Genomic DNA, 25,229 nt, shown 5'->3' with positions numbered 1-25,229 from the left:
GAGCAACTTCGGAAAACGTTCATTTGAACGGAAAATAAATATCTTCAATAATTCCGAATCCCGCAACAGTTACATTAATTACATTAAGCCGTGTCTTATATACATTTTCCCATCTGGAATTCAACCGGAAGTGGGCGTAGTGGTATTCCAACTTCAGGAAGAGGGCGGGAATGATTCAGTACAGTATGCGGTGTGTTCAGACTAGAGCAGACTCAGCAGAGGCCATACGAGTTTGTCCTTGTGGAATTTATGACAGCAAAGAAAATGTCGCTCATACGTACATCAGCAAACTAACTACTACTGACACTGTGGCTTTTTATAGATCTCTTCTTCGTGTAGGAACAAACATTGGACAACTGTTGCTGTGTGAAGTTGAAATCCATGCATTGTGAGGAGAGCCAACGTACAGCTGGATTTGAACATGGTGGAAGAAAGGTAACGTAACCATAATCTCAAATTTCACAGTTTCTTTGGCGTTAACCTTTCAATAAAAAACACACGAATGGTCGGTAACACGTGTACCATGAAAAAAACAACTTTGCATATTATTATTGGCTAACTTTTACTAGAGGCAGGCACGACGTCATCTCCGCTTATAAACGCAAAAGTAACCCCCATTTTCTGTTATAAATGATAAAGGTGTAATGTCTTTCCCCCCTACCTACCTAGTACCTACCTACCTGTACCTTTGTAGCTTCTGAAACTGCACTCTATGAAGCGACTAGCCCCACAAGCAGAACCCAATGGTAGTAAAGTTTCTGACATTTTTAGCTAAGTCCAATCATAAAAGCTTTCGGAGGGTTCCGAGAGGGGCTATGAAGCGACCAGACCCAACATCATGATATGTTTTAATTTACTATCTGTCATGTCATCATTCTTGTCATGTGTATTTTAATCACATTATAGTATACATCAAAACTTAACCCATGCCTGATGCCTGGGCAAGAAATTGTGGGGGATGTGCTGTGGGGGGCTGTGGGAATTTGACACATAACTTGTGAATGATGAGTAGACTAGAGTCGTAGACCACCAGTGTATGGACTACAGTTTGAGTTCAACACATCTGTTTACAGTCCTCACATAAAGTCAGGACATAGAAACCAACCTTCAGCATGATCACTATGAATCAGTAGAAAAAGTTATAGTATGATATAATTAAATGATGATGATAATAATAAAAATAATATATATCTTTTTTTTAAAGAATCTTTTCACTTATGTCAGGGATAGGCCAGGGGGATGACTCGAGACACCTGGCCTGGGTCAGACAGACTACATTGGACTTTAATCTTCTTCTTTTTTTCTACATTTATTTGTAGGCTTTTGTTATCATTCCTTTATTGATAGTACAGTAGGGTAGACAGGAAAGGGGGAGAGAAAGATGGGAAGTGACACGCAGCAAAGGCTGTCAGGACTCGTCTCTAACCCAGTTTGCTTTGGAGCCTAGGTGTCCGGACCGCTGGCCTAGCAGTCTGGGCCACTCACTACCACTTTTACACCAAGATAATGTCAAGCACCGTTTTGATCACATGGAAATGAAAAAGAAGAAACACCCGCACACTGTCTTCAAATGCAGTGAAAATGTTTAATAGGGAACCAGCAACATATACGGCCTTCATCAGGCTATCTTTATGATAAAGAACGTTGCTGATTCCCTATTAAACATTTTCACTGCATTTGAAGACTGTGCAGGCACTTGGTTGTCCTTCTCCTACGCACCTGTTGCTTGTAGGTGTGCAAAAGCCTTGATTTGTATTGGTCACATGGATATAAAATGTACTTCTGCCTCAAAACCTTGGCTGTCGTGAGGGTCGTCTGTCTTGCAATTGAACCTGTTGCAACCTATATCACCCATCTGGGTGGAGTGACCAGCCCGACAAAGTTGACATATGAACTATGAACTAGTTCACATGTCAATTAATTTTCCTCCCTTGTGCTGGACTGCTTTCTTATTTTATGTATTGTAGATGAATGGATTCCATAAGAAAGGCCATCCTTGTCAACAGACTCTTGAAGATTCACTGGAGGAAGACATCCAGGCATTCCTCATAGAAGAAGACCAGCTTCACACATATGATGACCTCACCAAAGTCAACCCAGTGACTCCAACGACCGGTACTGTCAAACTACTTTGAAATGATTCTGTGGAAGTCCCTGCAGTGGGGATAAGGTGGTTCAATCATTTAGCTAAATGTTGTTGACAAAATTTGACGGAACTGTGAACTGTTTCCAACTTTCCATCATACTATAATTTAACTGTTATTTATACACCTACAGTAAGTAAAAAGACAATAGGCTGTGACTTTCAGTAGAGGGAGGGGAATTGATTGATTGAAATTGTATTAACAGTTTGTAGAATGGGTACAGTTCAACGAAAGCACAGGTGCAGGTAGAGGAACAATAAAGGTCAGGATTCTTGCAAAGTCACACTGTGCTTATCTGATATTAGAATTGTTGACAGAACCTCTTGCCAATTCTAGAGTGCAATGCTTCCATCAGTCAGGTTTATATAATCTATCTGCATCCAAGAATGTGGAGACATTTCCATTATGCTATGCGTCAATATCATTCTGATTGAGAGAGGTGACAACAGAGACAGTAAATTAGAATAATTTCAAAGTCTTTGCTATCAGCATTAGTGATCATTTCTCCGTAAATGTAATGGGACTGACTGCCTCTTGGTGTAATGTTAGTCACCTTGCAGGCTTGCACTGTATAATCGTTTGTGTATTTTAGCTATGTCAAGATAAAATGTGCTGCTGGCACAATCTATATGAATTACTGGTAATACTGTTGTTTGTAGCTATTATTAAAGCTTGAATAAGTGCTCGCTTCACTAACACCGCAACATTTTAGTGGCCTTCAGTGCTGCTAACCGTCTCAGATTTATTTTCCTGTAAGATTGTACATCCCTAATCTCGAAAATATCTGCTTCTCACATTTCTTTGTTTGTTATTGTTTATGCCTATTGCCAATCATGGACATGTCCTGTATTTTGGTTTTGCAGTGCTGAAATGCCTGCAGGCCAGGTACAGTGTGAAGGTATTCTACACCCATGCCGGCTGCACCTTGGTGGCACTCAATCCCTTCCAGCCAATCCCACACCTCTACTCGCTGGACGTGATGAGGGAGTACCACTGTGCTCCTCGGCCTCAGGTATTTACAACTGCTGGCCACTGGGTGACATCAAGACATCACCAATGTATCTGGGATGCATTGACATTAGCCCAGTAAGACCTGAGACCAGATTCTGCAAATGTCTCCTAAATCATGACAGTTTTCTGAAAAAACCTATGTTTCTGGATCAGTGGTTCCCAAACTATTTCATGTCAAGAAGGAACCCCGAAATTTGATGTAATTGATCTGAAAATATGTTGTTCAAGGGACCAGAAGCAAAGATATGAGTTAAAAAACGTTCGCTGGGAAACAATATATATTCAAAGGTTTGCACACATTTTCATGACCTTTCAAAAATAGCAGATCTACAAGCTCGTAGGCAGCGCGTTACTCTGTGCAGTGCTAAGAGCTTGTAGGTCTGCTATTTTTCAACAGCTAAAGTTTACAATTATGTTTAAAGTGATTAAAAGCTATAGTGACAGGTCTAAATGAGTTAATTAAAAAAAAAGGTATTTAAATAAAATGTAACAATGTTATGTAATGTTTTCCCATAAAGGAGTTCAAACCCCATATTTTCGCGGTGGCAGAGGAGGCCTACAGGAATGTGCGAGGCCAACTGGAACCAGTAAACCAGTCTTTGGTGATTAGTGGAGAGAGTGGGGCAGGAAAGGTAAATCAACACATTTTGTCAAATAAATATTTTTATGGTGATACAGGGCTTCAGAGTGTGACAAATTGTCACATTTTGCAACGGCAATATAATTTAGCCCAGTTGGTGATTAAATCTTATCTTAGTAGTTGCTTAGGAACCTGCAGGTAAGCACCTTCTGTGTGAAAGTATTTGTGAGAGATGTTGCAATTCAAAAATATTGGCTTTTATTGCCAAATACAAATAACTATTGAGATAAAAGTGCTTCCACAACCACGAAACAATTGGCTCAACTCACCCATGTAGTAGAAGAAGTGTGTGCATCAAAATGTGGTGCTCCATGCTATTGTGTGAGGGGAATTGCCATTTACAATTTACATTTTACAATTTAAGCATGTATAGTGTATGTCATTGTGTAATTAATTGAACGTTTTGTGAAGATTCTTGTAAACCATGTTATTTCTGTTCTATGTACCCTAGAGGACACAAAAAAAACGGTTTACATTTTTTTTTCCCGCCCTAACAATATTTTATCACCATGGCAATACATGGCAATGTGTAGCAATATTCCGTGTCTGTCGACATCATTTCTCCAAATCTGCCAGGCCGATTTACACCAAATGTGGTCCAGGAGTGTATGATGTGCTCTGGAAGACCCCATAAAAATGTCATCACGATCGGCCCATAGGTGGCGCTACAGCACCAAATTCAAAACGAAAATTCATGATTATTCACAAACTACTTGTTGAATTTCAATGACATTGGCTAGGTTGTTGTACCAGGGGCTGAAGCACAAGCCCAGAAAGTTTGACCACAATCAACCAATAGGTGGCGCTACAACAACAGATTCAATATTCAATTTCACAAGGTGCATAAGCTACCTGACCAATTTTCCACAAAAACCTTGAATAATCAGTAACGGACAGTTTTATTTCAAATCAAAGGGTTTATTTACGAACGTGACATGCTCAACTGTACAAAGAATCACTGTAGGTATCATCGTCATCACTCTCAGCATCATCTTTTGTATGATTATCACATGAACCCTCAGCAGCCTCACATTTGCAGAGCTCTGTGCATGGAAGGTTATTAAGTTTGCAAGAACAGCGGCCACTACACTTGCAACACATGCACACTTGACGAGTTCAACAACGGCCTCTGGTGCAGGTGGAACCTTTGAGACTACAGGGACACACCTTCCATCATCTTGTTGCTTCCATCCTAAAGAAAGTGGATCTAAAACCTGTGGCTCAGCAACGATGTCTTGTGCCCATACATTGGCTTGCCAATGTGCTCGCAGGATGTGTTCGACGATGGACCCTTGCGTTGGACATATATTTTGATTGCCCTTGAGCTGTTTAAACATGTGCCACCGAAGTACTTCAGCTGATTCATACCCAGGTTTGAAGAGCTGACACACAAACTTTTCACACCCGGCTAACACCTCCAAGGATGGATGAGGGCCAACACCAAGTTCAGCAAGTGCATGGAGAACATCATCACCAGTCTTCATGAACGATTTGAAGCAGGAAGATTGACCTTTTCCTCGGATGTGACCAGTGGTATCGCAACCAGTGAGCGTGTGGAATCCTGGCAATGCGGCTGCTCGTTTGGGGCCAATGGCCGTGTAGATTGGTCTGAGTTTTATCGTCCGTCTTTGATCTCCTGTGCCCATGATGATTGCACTCTCTGGTTGAAGGTCTGGTACCCTTCGAAGGGCAAGTACCAAAACATCAGTGTCACATGAGTATACAGTATATGTGGCGTTTTACCTAAACGACTCACTGCTGCGGCATACATAACCAGTAACGTATCCGCCTCTTCTTGTGTACTTGTGATGTTCACCATTTTTGTGTTTGTGGACATGACACCCTTGTGTGTGTGTGTGTGTGTGTGTTGTGATTGGTAGCTTGCAAAGATCAACAGCTTTTTGTGCTTTCCTTGCTTCCGAGGAAAGACTTGAAGTCTTTGACTGGTGTGTTATGCTCTATTTTATACCCCTTTTCTTGTGCTCTTCCTGCTGTACGGAGATGTCTTGTTCTGTCCTTCATGGAGTTTGTCACTGTATAGTTGTCAAATAGCAAGTATAGATCTGTGTAGCCTTGCGCCTTTATGTCAACACTCCGAGTGAAACATTCTGCAAGAGTTACGAGGGAGCAGAGCACTTGAAACTTTTGTGAATGAGAGGGTCAGAGGGGAAAAGAACATGTGGGACAAAATGACGAAGCTGAAGTATCTGACCTGGAAAGATGGATGCAAAACTATCAAGCTTAAGGCATCATCTGAAATAGTCAGCTTGAAAGCAACAAACTCCTTGTTTGTTCGCTTGCTTCTCGTTGCCAAGTCCTCAAGAGAACTGGACCTGCAGAACATTGTGGGAACACACAAATTTGCTGATCACAATGCCAGCTTAATGAAGTCTGATGGTTCTCTGTTGCAGACTACAGCCAAGTCTGCCCTCATCCATGAATTGGAAGGAGTGGTTTCGGAGATGGAATCTAATGAAAAATCCATAGACATGCAGAGTAGCCCATCTGCAGAAGTGTTGACCAGTATCTTGATTGACGGCATGGCTGTCGTGCAGGAGATGGTTGTTCGGAAAGGTGAAATAGAATAGTAAAACGAGCAGCCGCATTGCCAGGATTCCACACGCTCACTGGTTGCGATACCACTGGTCACATCCGAGGAAAAGGTCAATCTTCCTGCTTCAAATCGTTCATGAAGACTGGTGATGATGTTCTCCATGCACTTGCTGAACTTGGTGTTGGCCTCATCCATCCTTGGAGGTGTTAGCCGGGTGTGAAAAGTTTGTGTGTCAGCTCTTCAAACCTGGGTATGAATCAGCTGAAGTACTTCGGTGGCACATGTTTAAACAGCTCAAGGGCAATCAAAATATATGTCCAACGCAAGGGTCCATCGTCGAACACATCCTGCGAGCATATTGGCAAGCCAATGTATGGGCACAAGACATCGTTGCTGAGCCACAGGTTTTAGATCCACTTTCTTTAGGATGGAAGCAACAAGATGATGGAAGGTGTGTCCCTGTAGTCTCAAAGGTTCCACCTGCACCAGAGGCCGTTGTTGAACTCGTCAAGGGTGCATGTGTTGCAAGTGTAGCGGCCGCTGTTCTTGCAAATGTGAGGCTGCTGAGGGTTCATGTGATAATCATACAAAAGATGATGCTGAGAGTGATGACGATGATACCTACAGTGATTTTTTGTACAGTTCGTCACGTTCGTAAATAAACCCTTTGATTTGAAATAAAACTGTCCGTTACTGATTATTCAAGGTTTTTGTGGAAAATTGGTCAGGTAGCTTATGCACCTTGTGAAATTGCATATTGAATCTGTTGTTGTAGCGCCACCTATTGGTGGATTGTGGTCAAACTATCTGGGCTTGTGCTTCAGCCCCTGGTACAACAACCTAGCCAATGTCATTGAAATTCGACAAGTAGTTTGTGAATAATCATGAATTTTCGTTTTGAATTTGGTGCTGTAGCGCCACCTATGGGCCGATCGTGGTGACATTTTTATGGGGTCTTCCAGAGCACATCATACACTCCTGGACCACATTTGGTGTAAATCGGCCTGGCAGATTTGGAGAAATGATGTCGACAAAAATACAGACAGACATGGAATACTGCTACACATTGCCATGTATTGTATTTTGTGTCCTCTAGGGTCCATAGAACAGAAAAAACATGGTTTACAAGAATCTTCACGAAACGTTCACTTAACTGGATTCTGCTACATAACTACATACACTAGTAGCAGACGCTTTTAATCAAGAGCGATTTACAATAAGCAAGAACAACACAAGGTAATACATCAAATGCATAGAAATAGTCATCTACTGTAGGATCATAAGAAGCTATCATCCTGCTAACAGTAGAATATCTGTACATTGAAACTATAAACACTATAGAATGCTATAAAGAATGCCAGCTCAATAATGACCTGGTATCTGTCTACTGTATATAACATACATGCTATCTAAATTACAGTCTTTGCATAAGCCTGGTCTGGGGCCCTTAGGGCATAATTGATGCCTGTGCCATGCTTACAGTAGGTTTGTCCACTTTGTAATAACTAAACAAGTTCTACGTACACTGTGTGCTCTCTTGTGCGTTCATGCTTGTAGCCTAAATACGCCCAAATTCAATGTTTTGCTTTGAATCAAATGATGGACGCAATGTGCCCCACACGCAATAAATATGAAGCAGGAAATAACTAAATAAAGCATTTTTTTTTTTTTTTTTAACACTTTATTTTGATTTTTATTGTTTAAAGCATTTCTTTTAATGAAATTGTGGAAGGGTAGGATTTGCTCAGTGTCTGTAGTGTAGGGAAAGAAGGGAAAATAGCTGATCTACAAGCTCACCATGATGCACAACAGTGCAGAATACGTACATTTCAAACAAAAGCACAACTCAATACAAAAACTGTTACTGTGGACGACACCATGATAAAGCGTTAGACTCGTTTACAACAGGGTCCACCATTTTCAATTCATTAACATTTAGAAACATACTATACTATACTATACTATATATAGCATACTATATGCGATTCTAGTGCTGTCTGTATAAAATGCTATCTAAGTCTACAAAAAGTGCTATCTGATAACGTTTGATCCATTTTCTTCCTAGACGTGGACATCGCGGTGTCTGATGAAATACTATGCCACCGTGGCATCGTCGTCCTCTGTGGTGAAGAGTCAGGACACTGTCCATAGAATAGAGAGGAGGGTTCTGGACTCCAACCCTATCATGGAGGCTTTTGGTGAGACACTTTGTCATTGATTTCCGGTTGAAATAGAGATTGGCACCATGGACAGTAATTCAATTCAAAGGAGCTTTATTGGCAGTTGAAAATGGGGAAAGTATATACAGTCGGAGGGGGTACAGCATTTTGTAGACAGAGCTATGTCACATTGCACCGTTATATGTATGTTATATAGGGTATAAAGCTTTTTTGAAACGAATAGCAGCATTTTTTTGGTGTCACTTTGGGACAAATAGCAGCATTTTTCCCCCTGAAGACTATTTAAATAGTATACAAAAATCTGATTTAATCTGATTTAATATGTGTTTAAAGGCCGCAGCTCTGTTTACATGTGCAGTAGGTCTACTTGGTACAGATAGTAGTCCTTAGGGTGGTTGTACCGTTGTATTCCATTAGCTAACCTTCTTTTGATTCAATTAAGCAATATTACACGAATGGGTGTTCTTTTTCGTCATTAATGTACGCCTGTGATGATGCAGGACAATTTCTAAAGGCAGAGCAGAAGTGGATTAATGACGATCAAGAACACCCTCGAGTGTAATATTGCAATTATACAACAGTTACCCTTAAAACTAAGATATTTGCTTAAATAAATCAGAGCTTTCTTAATGACAACCGCAAATGTCCCAAGAAACTAGCTAGCCAGAGCAGGTGATTTATTTGTATTGATTAGGTGGTCCTATATCATGGTTTAAGTATGGCTAGAAAGCCGTTTCAACCAATCCGATCGCTTCCTCGAAACGACATGTTAATAATATATTGACATGTTAATATATTCAAGCATTATCCCCCGTGTAGGCAATGCCTGTACACTAAGGAACCACAACAGCAGTCGATTTGGGAAATACATACAACTCCAGCTGGACAGGTACTTATGATTGCCCCCACCATCTTTCTGTGTGTAATAAATAATAAACGTTCACTTGCCTTGAACTGTTGGGGCTCAGAATAATGGAGTCCCGCACATTGTGTAGTCCACAACGTTGCAATTCCATATTGCAACGTTTGTGCGGATGTCTGGAATTTGGAGTGTGGGACTCAACTTCTTCAGTTTGTGAAATCACATATCGTTGCTGTCGGGAGGAAACCTCATAACTAAATCTTTTAGGTTTAAGATTTTTAATTTTTATGAATCAGTGCCCTTTACGTTTGTGTTGTTTCAAAAAATATTCAACCAATGGAAAGTAGTAAAACGCATTGGACAAAACCTCTTAACTCCATTTGACCCTCAAACTGTCTGCTAAAACAGACAACTCCACCACCTCTCCCCTTCTCATGGAAGTAATTGACAATATCTAAAGTCACAACACCAACTTTGATGAGGCAGTATTGCACCGTTTAAAAAATATAAGGTTTTCTTCATTTTCTTAAATGTATATTTTTCATTTCCTTAAAATGAACATTTTCACATTAATCATTGTTCTGAAGATCTCAAGTATTAGTGGGGGCATCGGTACAAACCTATTTGCTGGAGAAGACCAGGGTGGCCTGCCAACCAGCTAATGAGAGGAACTTCCACATATTCTATCAGGCAAGTTAAAAACATACTGCCTGGCCCGGACGGTTAGTTCAACTGTCTGGGCACATTGGCTGCTGAGCCAGCCTGACGGCGTGCCACGGGTTCGACTCCCGATCCCGACGGCCTTTGCCGCATGTCTTCCCCCCCCCCAATTTCTCTCCCCATTTCCTGTCAGACTACTATCAAGCTATCAATAAAGGCAGAAAAAGCTAAAGTTGAGTTGCTAGAGCACTCGCTGTTCTGGGTTAGATCCTGGGCTCGAAAAATAAATAAAACATCAAAGTATTAAAACAATAGTGACAACAGCAGATCTACAAGCTCGCAATGCCTTGCGAGCTTGTAGCTATTTCTGATACTTTTGCATGGCACTCATGAGTCATGACCAGGGGGGCAGTCAGACAGATATTTTGTGAAGCCACTAAGGAAATCGGGATTTCCTGAAAGTTCATATAATGGCCTGTTGTGGCGCTGTCATTGGGCCCAAAAAAACCCATAGCCCCATAGAAGTCTATGTATTTGGGCCCAATTTTACCTAGACTGTATTACCTTAATAAACATGGTCATGAATACTTTCTGCTTCCAGTCACTAGTTTAAAGTCTCATTTCTAATGTCATAATATTCTTTTTGGAAAATTATGGTCCCATTTATTAAAAAAATTACCATAAAGCCGCGTATGTTCTGAGGGGCGTGGCTACCGTTACAGTCTATGATCGCGATTCCCCACCCACTCGAGTCAAAATAAAAACCAACGAAGAAGAAGGGGGGAAGTCCCGCCTCGTCTGGGCCAGCCAATGGCTCAGCTGGGCCCAAACGGATCTAGAAAGACAGGCTTCATTTTACGTCCATATCAGACCCGGAGAACGCTTTGTCCATATTTTTTACAGTCTATGGTCATGACCTCTACCTGGAAAAGTGATGAGAATGATATGAATAATTTGTTGAGGTACCGGTAATTGAATTGATATACAGTATAACACTTTTAACACATTTTTCCCCAGATGATGAAAGGGGCTACAGATGAGCAGAGAAAGGAATGGAAGATGCCACATGAACAACAATTCACGTGGCTTCCAAATGTTCAGAAAACTGTGGAAGGTTGGTTTTTATTTCTGCCTTGTAATTATGCGACATTTCTTACAAAGCAGTATAAAACAATAATCTATTTAAGCGAGAACAGGTTGCAGTTTAACCTGGATTATGTGTTTTATGGCTTTATCTTTAACTTAATTTTAATATTTTGCAGAAGATTGTTTTGATGAGACTTTGGAGGCAATGGTTCATCTGGGCATCAATGCAGAGAGACAGGGACAAATATTTAGGGTACGGTATCTTCACTTGTTAATCTCTCCATGTTTATTATTGTCTTTCTTTCTATGTAATTACAGCATCTAATTCTAAAGTCTTCCCCATGATAACTACTTTTTATGTATGTGATGTATTGCCATGCTTTTTATTCTTGCTTATTGTAAATCGCTCTGGATTAAGAGCATCTGCTAAATGCCTAAATTGTAATTGGTGTAATGTGTTACAGATATTAGCAGGGATTTTGCATCTGGGGAATGTAAACTTCTGTTCCCCAGTGGATGAATCACAGCCATGTGACCTAGATGAGGAATCTGCAGGTATTTATTCCATCTGATTCATTCGACATTAAGTGCTGTGCAGGACGGGTACTGGAAAAATTGTAGTACATGACAAGATGAGAAAACAGAATACGGAAAAGACCAGTTTGGGTCGCTAATAAAACGGATAACTTAGAATGTTCTCATACTTTACTCTATGTGATCATGATATAAGTCCAGATATTGTCTATCCTACTTCCTACTTCTGTAAGGAACCTGAAGTTCTTTGACTCGTTACGTGTCATAATCAAACAATTAAGAACGCACTGGCCATTTCTGCCAATATATATATCACCTGAAGATGGTCCGTAGGGACCGATACGTTGCCTCAATAAATGTATCCTCTTGTACAGAGCAGATATACAGTGTGCGGGCGTATTTTTCTATTTTATTGCCAAATATATATATAACATTTTTGGGACTTAATTTGTAATGTGTACGGTAATACCGGTAGTTGTAAATAATTGTATTATATTATCCTTCACAGAACAGTGTTATCTAGCGTCACAGAAAGGTCGTGTCCAGAGCACTTCTTACCAAGTGCTTAGACAATTGTTCATGACATCCATTCTAGCTTGATTAACAGCTTGCTGTTCTTCTTGCCTTTGGTAGAGTTCTTGCATCGGGCTGCTGGTCTGTTGTGTATCCCTGCAGATCAGTTGCAGACGTGTCTGAGAGTGCGGATGTTAAAGGCAGGGAAACACAATGTCCTGAAGCCCTGCTCCCAGTCAGAGTGTGGTGTACGGAGAGACTGTCTGGCCAAGGTCATCTATGCCCTGTGAGTGAAAACGAATTATGGAACGATATCTATCAACTGGATAATGATTGTACTGTTTGAAAATTATGCAGGAGTTTATGGTTGGGCTTCGTCCCAGCCTCTATTATGATTAAAAAAAAATGTGCCTCAAACTGCCTTCTGTACATTACACAGCGAAGTGCAGTGCCATTTAATTGCTGTTTGAAACAATTACTTAATACCTCTCTTAATCCTTTTTATTTTTTTGACAGACTGTTTGAATGGTTGGTTACGTTTATCAACGACAGCATATGTGCAGACAACTCCACTTGGTGCAATTTCATAGGTGAAATAAGCTAACCTTTGCCCTTGTTGATCACAAATATTGTGTTTTTATTTTACCATTCAATTTAATCAAGCTCACATCATCCTCTCTGACCTCCAGGTCTCCTGGATGTTTACGGGTTTGAGTGCTTTCAGATCAATAACCTCGAGCAGCTATGCATCAACTACGCCAATGAGAAACTCCAGCAGCACTTTGTCGCCCACTATCTCAGAGCTCAGCAGGTACTTTTGATAGCTTTGAATATTTGTTTTCTGTTTCAGACTATGTATGTTCAAAATCTATGAGTGTTACATGCAGGTTAGTCGTTTTTCAGAAGCTCTCACATTAGTTGGTTCTAGAAGTAGAAGTGCTTTGGTTCTAATGTGGATTGAAGCACTCCAAAATGCTTTTTCTGTCAAAGTGAGCTATGTTGTGTGGACATGCGCCATTAAGGACAGGCCATCTAATGGTAACATAAATGGAACATAAATGTACAACCTTTTAATGTTTCGTTTGGTGGCCAAAATATTCACTTGGGAACCCAATCAGCCAAAAAAAAGAAAACGTGATAAATCAATCAAGAGTGAACATCCTACAGTATAATTTAAAAAAGTAATTGTTACTTGTTTTGATAAATGTTCCTCTCAGGACGAGTATGTGTTGGAGGGCTTGGAGTGGTCCTTTGTCAAATACCAGGACAACCAGAGTTGCTTGGAACTGATAGAAGGCAGCCCATCAAGTGTTTTTTCTCTCCTCAACGAGGTCTGTTGTTCAACTTCAGGACTTATGCATGGATGATCAATACATAATCATTAATCAACAATAATTTAACAATAATAAATGGGTATGATACTTTCCCCCTCACCCAGGAGTGTCGTCTTAACCGAGCCTCTGATCCTCAGAAGTTGAGTGTCAGACTAGAGAATGATCTCTCAGAGAATGCAAACATAAGCTGGGATAAGCTGAGCAAGGTGCCACACTTCATTGTGGCCCACTACGCTGGTAAAGTCAGCTACAAAATAGAAGGCATGATGGAGAAAAACAAGGTAAATAGGAAAGTCACCCATCATAACAATCACACCAACTAACTGCTGATCTAATTAGTAATGGTAACATTCTCTACCGGGTAGAGAATGTTACCATTACCATTTAGATGGGTAGAGTCTACACATTCATTCTACTCCTTTTTGTAGGACCCAGTGCCGCCAGAGCTCAGTGAACTGCTTCAGACGTCTGAGAACTCTCTGCTTCATTTGGTCTTTGCTGACAGCGAAGCAGACTGTTCAACAAGCAGAGGACTCAGTAAGGCGGCCACTGTGGTCTCAAAATTCAAGGTAAGAAAGTACAATCATGATCATTTGTTGGGTCTTCTTCTTGGGGTTTCTCTGAGTTTGTATTAGTTTTAGTGTTTTATTTATTGTAGTCTGTGCCGTGGCAACATTCAAAGATCTCAGAAAAATAGTGATAGCCGAGCCAAGCTGACAAATTGTAGATTATTGACCATTTCTGATTCTATATATGGGCATATTAGGTTTTTATAGGAAGGACGGCCACGTCCTGCCTATATATGGGAATATTGGGTTTGTTTATGGTTATGTCTAAGTCGTGTGATGTCGGCCAGACGGTCTGCCCTCCCTTTAGCCAATTTTAATATCGGATTATTGTAGTTAGTTTAAGTTTTTCTTAACTAGAATAACCATGGTTTGTGTTTGACTGTAGACCTCTCTGGAGAGCCTAATGAAGATTCTCCATAGCACAACGCCCCATTACACCCGCTGTATCAAACCTAACCAACACTGCATGCCGCTGACCTTCAAAAAGGAAGAGGTAGCTATTTTGCCTATACAAAATGTTTTTTGCAAAACAGAGGAGGGGGGAAAAACTCTAATTAGGACTTATCTGATGTCAGGTTATCATGCAGTTGGAGGCCTGTGGAATAGTGGAGACCATACATATTAGTGCAGCAGGATTTCCAATAAGGTAATGCATCTGTGGTTTCACTTCATTGTAGTCCTATGAGCAAGTTTTTCATTTGTTTGTATTCTTTTTTGATTGATCTTAGTCATTTTTGCTTTGCTATGCAGAATTCCTTTCAAAGGATTTGTACAGCGTTATGGAATGATTTCTAAATCTTCAGTCTTGAAACCAGGAGCTCAAAGTAGTGGTAAGCAAAGTATCTGTGGTTAGTGCATCTAATGTAATGCTTGTGGATAATTTCTGCATATTTCTCCTTGACAAAAAGGTGATTTTATTTCCTCTCTTTAGGTCTGATGGGTTCTTTTCCCTTCTATCTCTCTTAATAGACTTGATCCTCAATTATCTTCTCTCTTGGGACTTTTCTAACAAACTTTGCAACTGCCTTAGAACCTTTAAGGTAAATAAATGCATGGATTTCCGACCGCCGAACGCTGCTTTGCAAGTCGTTACATTTATATTTATGTTGAATAAACCAGCTCACTAAAACTGCTCTTACATGCTGTCTGTCCTTCACTCTTGCATGAGTATAGTGTGGAAATAAAGACATGCAATGCTAATGTGCACCTCACAATTCACACCAATCAGGATATTGATGTTCTCTTTGTCTTGTTTCTGTTGGCTTTCTACCGTCTCTATAGCTAAAGCCCCTGAACTGCTTGTTCTTGATTAACTGACACCGACCACAAACCCATGCTCACATCCAGTCGTCTGAATGATGCTTAGAAAGATTGATTAATTAACCTCGTCTAACTCCTGGTTGCCCTTTCTCTGTGCTCGTCTCAGATGTGGAGATTCGTTCGTCTGTGGAGAATGTTCTGAGAGCGGTGTTAAAAAGCCAGTCGCTTGACTCATCACAACCGCTTGACAGTGAGATACACAGCTCATTGGTGCACTGTGGAAGAACTAAAGTGTTTCTCACACAGAGGATGGTCAGTTCACCCCCCAAAAATGACTTATTTTATATCAATTACACACCCCATGAAGCTGTTTGTTTTTGTCACATTCCTAAGCCAATTATTCAATGACCGGTGGCTGCCGAGTAGGAGACCCACCCAGGTCTCCTACCGGAGACTCCGGTGGGAGTAGGAGATAATTATGCATGGTTGTATAAGAATGAAGCCTTGAATGTAAATATTTAATATAGTTGAGGGTTCGTTCATAACGAACAATGTTTTAAGTAGTCTTGAATGTAATAACATAATATTTTTATTTTCATTCACTATTCATTTTTCGACATTAAAAAAAGTTTATATAGGATAGGCATTAATAAGCTTTGAGCTTCAGCCTAAGCCTTTTCGATCAACCAGAAAGAAATGGTGAATGCAATCGAACTAAACTAAACAAAAACTGCTCACTCAGTTCTAATCAGTAGTGCATGTAACTCATCCCCAGTACTCGTGTACTGTGATTTGATCCACAGTTGGAGCTTCTGGAGGAGCAGAGGAAGGCCATCCTGACACAGAGGGCGTTCTCCATACAGTGCTGCTGGCGGAGGTACCAATGTCGCAGACGCCACACCCAGAGACGTGCTGCCACCCTGATCCAAACAGGTAAAACTGTATAAACAAATAATCAGTGTTTATAGACAGTACACTTTAGTGGCTTTGTCTGCTCGCTGTGTCATCAGTGTCTGGCCAACAGATACCAGCTGGTTAACCACTTAACTTCAGTTGAAACATTTTCCAAATTGCTATTTAGTTTTTTAAATGTCAAAGATTTTTGGCTATGACATGTCCACTATAGGGAGTTTGTGCTTGAAATGTACTGTAATTCTGCAAACTGTTAATAAATATTTCAATCAATCAAAAAACAGTTTAAATCTGTTGTGTGTGTAATAACTGTACACACAACTTTATTTACACACTGTCTCAGCTTAACCATGAAACCACCGAAAAACATGACTCATCCCAGTCAATTCTGAAGGATTGCTTTATTTTCTTTTGGTGGGATCTTGTGACCAACCTCTGAATGCAGTTGTCGTTAAACAGTGGCACAAAATTGTGCATCGTTTTTAGTTTAGTTGTGTATATGCTGGTGTTGTGTTTTTCAAGTCAAATGTTGATGGTTGAATTCAGTGTGTGTTGCTTTCTGCAGTGGTTCGGTCATGGCTGGTTAGGAGGCAGGTCCAGAAGTGGAACAGGGCAGCCTCAGTCATCCAGACCACCTGGAAGACATGGAGGGTAAGTAATGGAAAGAAAGCATCGCACCGACACATATGGAGTCACTCTTTATATTGTATTTATATTTAAACTTGTGTCTATTTGTTTGTCTACTCTAAAACATCACATGGATGCACTTGGCACGTATCCTCAGTGATGTACCCAAGGTCATCAGGGTTTCGGGTCTCTCGAACATCATACCCCTCACTCAGGCGACCCAGCTGGGATGATCAAGTCCAGACTTATGTCCCAGTAGCTACCCTCAATCAGTCCCACAGTCCCACTAGGGAAAAACCAGGGCCACACAATCCGTTGGAGCTAGTAGGTACTCCAGAACTACTCTGCCAGGGCTGGGAGGTATGCTTCTGGCGCATGGAAGGACTAGGCTCTGTGGGTTGACTCCTGTCCGGGCCCCTCCTACAGTACGTCTCACCAGGTCCACTCCTGCTCTCACCAGGCCCAGGACCTGGTGGTCAATGGTGGTGGGCAATGGTTCCGCAGACTCCACCTGAGCGAGAAGGTGGTGCTGCGGGCTCCGCTTGCTGCTTGAATGGCCCTCCTAAAGGCCTCAACGAGGGTTTGTTGGGCTTCCTCCTCACGGAGGACACAGGCTGAGGCGCTAACCCATACTGCTCATCCGGGTGCCGTCTACATTCCGGCTGTCACCCGTCTCTCTGGCGGTCACCAGACTATACCTGGTTGTCACATAGTCTATTCCTATGAGTCACTATAAATAGAAGAACTATAAGCTCAATCAATCAATTTAAACTTTATTTATATAGAACATCATATATCAGATGCAACTTCAAGTGCTGAACATAAAAAGTGGAAGAAAATGATTAGCCAAAATCTTAAAGTGAATAAACAAAGGAAAATAAAATGCATACAAATTTAGAATAAATTAAACCCAGGGACATGTCCCTAGGTCTGTCCCTGTGCCCCTGGGTCTGTCTGTCCAAGCACGAAAATAGCGTTATAGCATCTGTTCATCACCAAGTGTCACTGTTGCACAGCCTGACACACACAGGCCAGGGAGGAGGGCTAGTACAGTACAGTACAGCATCACTCACTTGTATTTTTTGCATTGTATGTAGTCATAGTACTTCATAGTACATATGTATAGCATAGTATAGTATAGTTTACATGTATAGTGTAATTATATAGATATGTTCTAGTTCTTAGCTTACGCATGTTTCATGATAAATGCATTTTATATATGTGATGTATTCCCATTCCTTTTTGTTCTTGCTTAATGTAAATCGCTCTGGATTAACCCATTTTGGGCGGGAACCCCTTTTGGTGTTAGCATTACGTTATGCTTTAGATATTGAAAAATAGCAGATCTACAAGCTTGTAGGTCTGCTATTTTATCGATTTAATCGACTGACATAGAAACATAGCTTTTTCAGAAAACTGTTAGGATGTAGAAGACATTTTTAGAATCTGATCTCAGGTCAGAATGGGTTAAGAGCGTCTGCTAAATGCCTAAATTGTAATTGTAATTCTATCCGTTTCTTTCAAATTTCGCCTGTATCTCCTATTCCTTTTTGGTCAAAACAGCGTTTCTTTGACAGCATAGAGCCGCCGATGTGGAGCTCTCCAGAGCTCCGGTTTGGATTCATATTGTAAACAAGACCTGCCCAGCTCCGTTCAGCTTCCTAGGTTATGTCTACTGCTAGTGGACCGGAAATGTGGCTTTTCAAAATAAGAGCTCAAATGGAAAAAATGCTGGCGTGAATTAGATCCTAATTTTTCAATAAATGCTGGCAGATTAACAGTTCATTTTGAATTTATGAATGTTATTTTTGTCAAATGACAGGCAAGGATGGATGCGTTGGCCGAGGCAGAGCTGGATGATGCCAAAGACCTGCTGGAGGAAGATGAGCCGGTAATAAAGCCTGAACTAAGGGAGAGCGGCTTGGTTCATCTCTCCAACATACCAGAGCCTATCACCGTGCGAAGCTGGCCCATGGGCCTCGCTCTGGCCTCGGCTCCTGCCAACACCATGTCTCTCACAGCCCTGAGCTTCCAAAAGATGCTGTCGGTAATGGCCTACCTCAGCTTTCCCTCCAGCAGAGGGGAGTACAAGGTGGAGACTAACCAGTACAAGCATGGTCTGGCCTCCATTAGGGCTCAACCCAAGGTGAGCACACATGCACAGAAGACAGAACCTCTGTGAAAAGCAGGTTAACCGCATGTTATGGGTAGTTCTCTTCATCTTTTCCCTCTTGTCTTCCAAGGGATCTGTGAAGCTCCACTATCAGAGATCGCCACTGCTCTATGCTGACATTCAGCCAGACCAGATGGGTGAGAGATTGACGGGTTTCAACGAGATCCTACTAGAGAAATCCTTGTAAACACTTCGCTAGACACTACAAAGATTTCCTGGGCACAGATGGAGGCCAATACCGGTGTTGCCTGAGCAATGGAGGTAAACATGGCCCCTGTGTCATACAGTATAAACACTGATTTATATGGAGGGAAAAGACTTGACAAAAGTTGACATTTAACACTACCATATCTTATTTTCTATTTCTAGTAAAAACGTGTTGCACATTTTGATGGCTGAAATGTTTGTTAAAATAATCACACCTGTGTCATACATCACATTCCGTGCTCAACCAATCAAATCATCACAAATGTAATTCCGGCCAATCACTTCTGCCCTCACTTTATGTACTTTGCTCAGCCAATCAAATCATCGCTATGGGGTGATCAGCCAATCACAAGCCAATGTTTGTGTTCACACAAACCTGGAAAGCTGAGCATAAAAATGATGATACCAAAACGACTTTTTTTCCAAAACAGTCCCACAACATCCATTTGTTAATTTTCACAAATCTTTGACGCATTATTTTTGCTGCTAGACCCTATATTTATACGGAATACTATACAGTATGTGGGACTGGAATAATATGGTTAGAAGCATGACTCACTATTTTCCACTGGAGGACACTCACGCCCTTCTGTTGTGATGTTCTATCTAGGACGGTCATGGAAGTGCATAGAAAATAACAGTAATTTCCACCCTAAATGCATTTGCTCAGTAAATTCTCTTAAATTTGAGGGGACTTTTAAGCTATATACTGTATCAAAACCAGGAAACTTTCATTTATGGTTTAGTTGCTGGAAAGAAATGCAATGGTGTAGAAAGTAGTTCATACCACAGAAGAAAAAAGTATTTGCCTTGAGAGTTCTCTCTTATTAGAACCCAGACCAGAGGCAGAGTCTACAAATGCCTTCTAAATAAGTAGTTTGCACACTTTCAAGATTTTTACAATATGTTCAAACTTAGCAAATGTACAATCTTGCAGCGCATCACGAAATGACACGCTGTGAGCTTGTATATCTCCTATTTTTGAATATCCAGCGCAAAAATCTAAACGGAGGCTTTGCCGGTTTTAATGGGTTCATTCATGGAATCTATGCCCTCAACTGAAGAGAACCATGTTCGATTCCATGTCCATGACAATTGCCTTTGTCCAAGTCTGGACTCATTTGTGTATTTATTTGACTGCTTTCGTTGATGTATTGGGTTTTTGTGTGTGGCAAGCAATGCCAAGCATACATTTGTAAATATCTGACATGCATAAACTAGAAAATATTATAATGTATTTCCAATATGACCATCAGTGGAAACAAATGCATCAAGCAAGCATTGCACAAAGATAACGCACATACTGGAGGAAAGTAGAGAAATAGCTGGTCTCTTTTAGTGTTTTATCGAGCATTATTTAATGTTTATCAGGTAAATGTATTAAACCATGTTATGGACAAATCTTAGCTTTTTATCAATTGCAGTTCATAGTAATGGTAGTACTGTATATCATGATTGATTTTTGTTACACTACTGTTTTGGGTGGACACAAAATTGTTTCAAACATTTTTTAATTTGCACCTTATTTGTAGAGGGAGCCAGTTCTATTATTATGCTCTAAATGTAAAGGGAAAATCCACCGCACACCAAAAGTCACACGCACTTTTATTCTACCTATGAGGGTGGATTCTGCCTATGCATTTCAATGGGAATGGAGCAGATTGCTGCCATTTGTGGATTTCTGCCCAAAAAACGAAACGCTCCATTCCCTTTGAAATGCGTTGGCAGATGCCGCCCTCATAGGTAGAATAAGTGTGGTGTGACCGTGCCGGCGTGCCCTAAAACTGACTTTATACTGTGCTATTCCAGTGATGTTTTGTCAATTCGGCATCTCCAAAATATGGAAAACAGTCTCCCTCTGCTGGAAGTCAAAGTATCAAGACAAATAATAGTTGAGTCTGTCCATTGACATTACTTGTGCTCATAACATTTTAGTTTGAAGAATTGCTTGAACAGGCTGAACAGCTACTGTGTCCTAGGAGGTCAATCTTAACTAGTCTTGCCATTCTGCTGTTTAAGCTGAAGTTATTCAAATTCACAAAGTAAAACTTGGTTGTACAATATTAGAAAATGTGAATCCTACTTTAGGGTAGATTTCCCTTTTTAATCTGGAAAAAACTGTTTTACCAAGTGCAGACGTTAAATGCACATCTGTTGTGGAACCTTTCTATTGGACAAATGGGAGTTTGTAACTGCTGTTAATTGCTAATACAAGTTTACCACTACATTCATTTTTCTTTAAACGTTTCAGGATCTGCAATAGATTGTTTTGTTTATCGTTTTAAATATCTTATGCCAAAGCATATATTCAGAGCGAATGACCAGTATTTGTTTTACCTTTAATATACTGTATTGTTTCTTGTAATAAATAAATACACATACGGTGCAATTATATATCCATTTCTTACACCTGACAGATCATAGGTCATGTGGATTATTTTGTTAAACACATTTTCTCAACTTTATCTCCATGTATCAGTCCTCACTGACTAGCAGTTATCTCTACTACTCTGCAGGCAGTGGATAGCCTGTACATTTGTAGGCTATGTAAATAGACATTAAATTGGTACTGTCATACAGTGCTTTGTGAGGAATGAGATACTGGTATATATTTTAAAGCAAAGACATGTGACAAGGTGTGAACTCTTGTTATTGCATATTGTCTGTGCCACCAAGCACATGAGATTAATGTTGATTCTGACTTTCACTTTTAAGAAAATATTTTATTTTTACATACAGGATACGTTGAATAGAAATACCAAATAATGTAGCATACTTGAATGGTCTATACTATGTAAAGATAACGTCACGGCAATAAAGAATGTTGGAAAAAACAATCAACTCAATCACATCCTGTATCACTTCTCAACAATTTGCAAACACTGATCTGAAAGCTCCACAAACAGAGGCTCCTGCATGGCTGCCTTCATTGCATCATCTTTGCTGTCAGCAGTGTCGATGGAGCGCAATAACTGTCGGAGATGCGGGTTATGAAGAAGATCTCTCAACTCTTGTGATTCTCCTGTAGAGAGGCAGAAACAACTGGCACTATGCAACAAAAAAAACCTGTTCAATGGTCACAAATTCGTTCAAGTGTGTAGTGATAGTTGTCTCCACCAGCCGAAGGCATGGGGAGAGTATGTTTTGCACTCCGTCTGTCTGCGTACAGCTAATCTCCGGCACCGTTGGCCCGGCCGATGCCAAACTGCACACATTCCACGACGAACCTCTGTCCCAATGTTTCCACAACGGCCTATTATAGCGCCACCATGAGGCAGATTATTGCATAACATTTCTTTATATTCCTCACATTTTATCCATACATCACACAAATCGGTACACTAACTATAAAGCGTCGCAGTCCCTCCCCCTTTCAGAACAACGAGTGGCCCAGGAAATAAATCCCAATGCATTTGTCCCATAGGCATTTCTTAAAGTATTTATTTAAAGGCGGTTACGCCGCGGACAAAGCCAACTCGGATCGTGACAAATCATGACAATGAACACAATGTTTTGGGCGATAGTGTTGTCTCCTGCCTTTATTTTCTTCTTTCTACGATCCGAGTTGGCTTTGTCCGCGGCGTAACCGTCTTTGAATAAATACTTTAAGAAATGCCTATGAGGAAAATGAACAGCGATTTATTTTCCGGGTCTCTCGAGGGGGCGGGACTGCGACGCTCTATAGTCATGTGATCAACACAGACCTGTTAATGCCTCAAATCATGAATACAACATGCAATTTCCATCAAATGAAATCATGCACACATTCCCACTAGGCAGAGGAAGAATTGGCACTTCAAATCAGCCTCATGGTGGTGCTATTTCAGGCCAATTCATGTTCTTACCAAAAACTGCACCGATCTGTGTACAACTTTGTATGCACATTACTACACATTATGAATACACTAACGTGTTATATATTTATTGCCCTGTTATACAACCACCAGACGAAAACGAGACGGGAAATGTTTATATTACTTCTACACATTTTGTCCAAACAAATGCTATTATCCTGGTGGAGACCTGTGCACTTTTTCTAGTTGTATGTGAAATACTCTTCTGTACTGTACATAAAATGCGATGTCACAGTTGTACCTAAGCGCTGAAGAATCTCTAATGGTACTCTGTCAGTGTAATGATCTTCATCCAAGAGATCCTCCACATTCCAGGGTTCTGCTAAAGAGGGGACAATGTACGCAAAAGTTAGAATTTAGAAGAAAATACCCCATTCAGTAGCAAATGTACATACCAGACAAGCTACACAATAGATTATACACATAGTAAAAAGTGTCTAAGAATCTTGTCTTATTACCCCATTAGTTTAAACATATTTTGGTATAAAAAGCTATGCTAGGCACAGTATCACAATCACATGGTAGCAAAATGCTCCCATAAGTGCAGTAAACATATTTGGGACTAATTCCCAGACATTCACCTTTAAATTAATTTACAATTACCTAATAACTAAACTACTGCAATAATTATATGCCGAAAGCATATTTTACATTATATTTGCAGAATCATATCTCATAAGACCATGTATTAATTTAAAAGCCACTTAATAGGTTTTGACAGAATGTATTCATAATACTATACCTGACAGGGTTACCGTCTTATCAACAGTAATACGTGATGGCTGCGTGAGAGGCAGGCAAGTATCTATGTAAAGAAAATAAAAATGTGATGTAAATCACATGATACTGGCAGTAGTAGCCCCAATTAGCATTGTAATGCTTTGTAATGAAATAACTTGTTTACCTTTATGTATTTTGTAACAGGCCAGTGAACAGCTGCAATAGGAAACAAATAGTTTTAGGGTTAGTATTAAGTAACTTTATATAACAGAGTGAACAATTATAATCTGGGGATCTGTGATTTAGAGAAGCAATTCAACATTTAATTACCTTTATAGTTTACTTTATATATTACATTTTGTGAATAAACAAGACCAAAAAAAAGACAATTTAACTGGTTTTCCGTGGGGCATCCCCCCACCAGAGCCGTCCCCCACGCGCATGGTTGGTACTTGGTAGCCCTGAAACATGACTGTCGGGCGTCAACCATGGCTAGGTTGGTGGCGGCCCGGTGCCTACTGGTCTGGAGTCTGGACCCCCTGGACCATGTATCCGCGCGCGAGGAATGCGTAAACAATTTTACTCCAGTGACTCCAAATCCAAATATACGGCACGCGCCATCCCTCAAAACGCATCGAATAATCTTTGTTCCCATTTGCAGTTGAATGGTCAGTGTTTTCAGTTGTGACTGACTGATGATCTTTTTGAGCAGTGTTTGGACTGAGTAACGTGAAGCTTATGTACCCACTACCAGACAAAACACGAGCATGATTCACGTGACGAACTTATCACATGTAAACACTATTTCACGGATATGTAAAAATCTGATACTTTCAACTTTGAACAATATACAATGTACAAAAGTCTGAGCATTAGCCTTTTCTTGCTAACAGAAGCAATGTTAACGTTGCTAAAATGTTAAACACTTACAATACTTACTATCGTATTTTGCAGGTGGGACATCTGTATTTGGGTGTCTGTTCACTACAAACATTGCAGATCTGCATTATGGCAAGTAGATTAATGAGATACGGGTCTAAACGAAACAACTATGAAAGCTTGTGTTCTGTTGTGGTAACATGTGGAAAATAACCGGAAATTATGTAATGATTCCGGGTCATGCATGCCTTCAAAATAAAAGCATTGTAGTCGTATTACCTATGATGAACTAATTGCATCAACATACGCATCCTAAAGCCAAGAACACATTAAACCATAAAACCAACACTCACTCATCTTCACATTTTGAAGGTACACTAAATGTAGAGCTACACTAAATGGAAATTCAACCATGCAAGCGACTTGTTTAATTTTCTCTTTATTAGAACAAAAAAGGATCTCTACTCAACATAATATACAATTTATTTCATTCACAAAAATGACTAAATG

General features: G+C 40.4%; 2 protein-coding genes across 5 annotated transcripts; one reads left to right on the top strand and one right to left on the bottom strand.

Moving 5' to 3' along the window:
* The first annotated feature begins 221 nt into the window (after positions 1-221).
* On the top strand, positions 222-21,655 carry myo19 (myosin XIX). Of its 3 annotated transcripts, none has more exons than XM_080780450.1 (24): positions 222-435; positions 1,968-2,115; positions 3,008-3,156; positions 3,674-3,787; positions 8,415-8,547; positions 9,349-9,418; positions 9,979-10,081; positions 11,069-11,165; positions 11,317-11,390; positions 11,602-11,692; positions 12,305-12,470; positions 12,701-12,774; positions 12,874-12,995; positions 13,402-13,515; positions 13,623-13,799; positions 13,947-14,087; positions 14,473-14,580; positions 14,663-14,733; positions 14,838-14,917; positions 15,514-15,659; positions 16,151-16,280; positions 16,825-16,910; positions 18,709-19,032; positions 19,130-21,655. In XM_080780450.1, the coding sequence occupies exons 1-24, from the start codon at positions 382-384 to the stop codon at positions 19,244-19,246; spliced, it is 2,889 nt and encodes a 962-aa protein (XP_080636576.1). In that variant the 5' UTR covers positions 222-381; the 3' UTR covers positions 19,247-21,655. The 3 variants fall into 3 exon arrangements, with proteins under 3 accessions (XP_080636576.1, XP_080636575.1, XP_080636577.1); XM_080780449.1 differs by having other exon boundaries at positions 11,314-11,390; XM_080780451.1 differs by lacking the exon at positions 15,514-15,659 and adding an exon at positions 15,057-15,127 and having other exon boundaries at positions 11,314-11,390.
* Positions 21,656-21,968: 313 nt separating this feature from the next.
* Positions 21,969-24,922, bottom strand: znhit3 (zinc finger, HIT-type containing 3). Of its 2 annotated transcripts, none has more exons than XM_080780452.1 (5): positions 24,780-24,922; positions 24,025-24,056; positions 23,863-23,925; positions 23,362-23,442; positions 21,969-22,288 (listed from the first exon to the last, which is right to left on the bottom strand). In XM_080780452.1, the coding sequence occupies exons 1-5, from the start codon at positions 24,845-24,847 to the stop codon at positions 22,125-22,127; spliced, it is 408 nt and encodes a 135-aa protein (XP_080636578.1). In that variant the 5' UTR covers positions 24,848-24,922; the 3' UTR covers positions 21,969-22,124. The 2 variants fall into 2 exon arrangements, with proteins under 2 accessions (XP_080636578.1, XP_080636579.1); XM_080780453.1 differs by having other exon boundaries at positions 23,362-23,439.
* Between the last annotated feature and the right edge of the window lie 307 nt (positions 24,923-25,229).

The sequence above is a fragment of the Protomyctophum bolini genome (assembly GCF_963924005.1).
Source record: "Protomyctophum bolini genome assembly, chromosome: 13".
Taxonomy (NCBI): domain Eukaryota; kingdom Metazoa; phylum Chordata; class Actinopteri; order Myctophiformes; family Myctophidae; genus Protomyctophum; species Protomyctophum bolini.
Note: the sequence above shows the minus strand (reverse complement) of the source record. Positions and strands in the feature narration are given on the sequence as shown.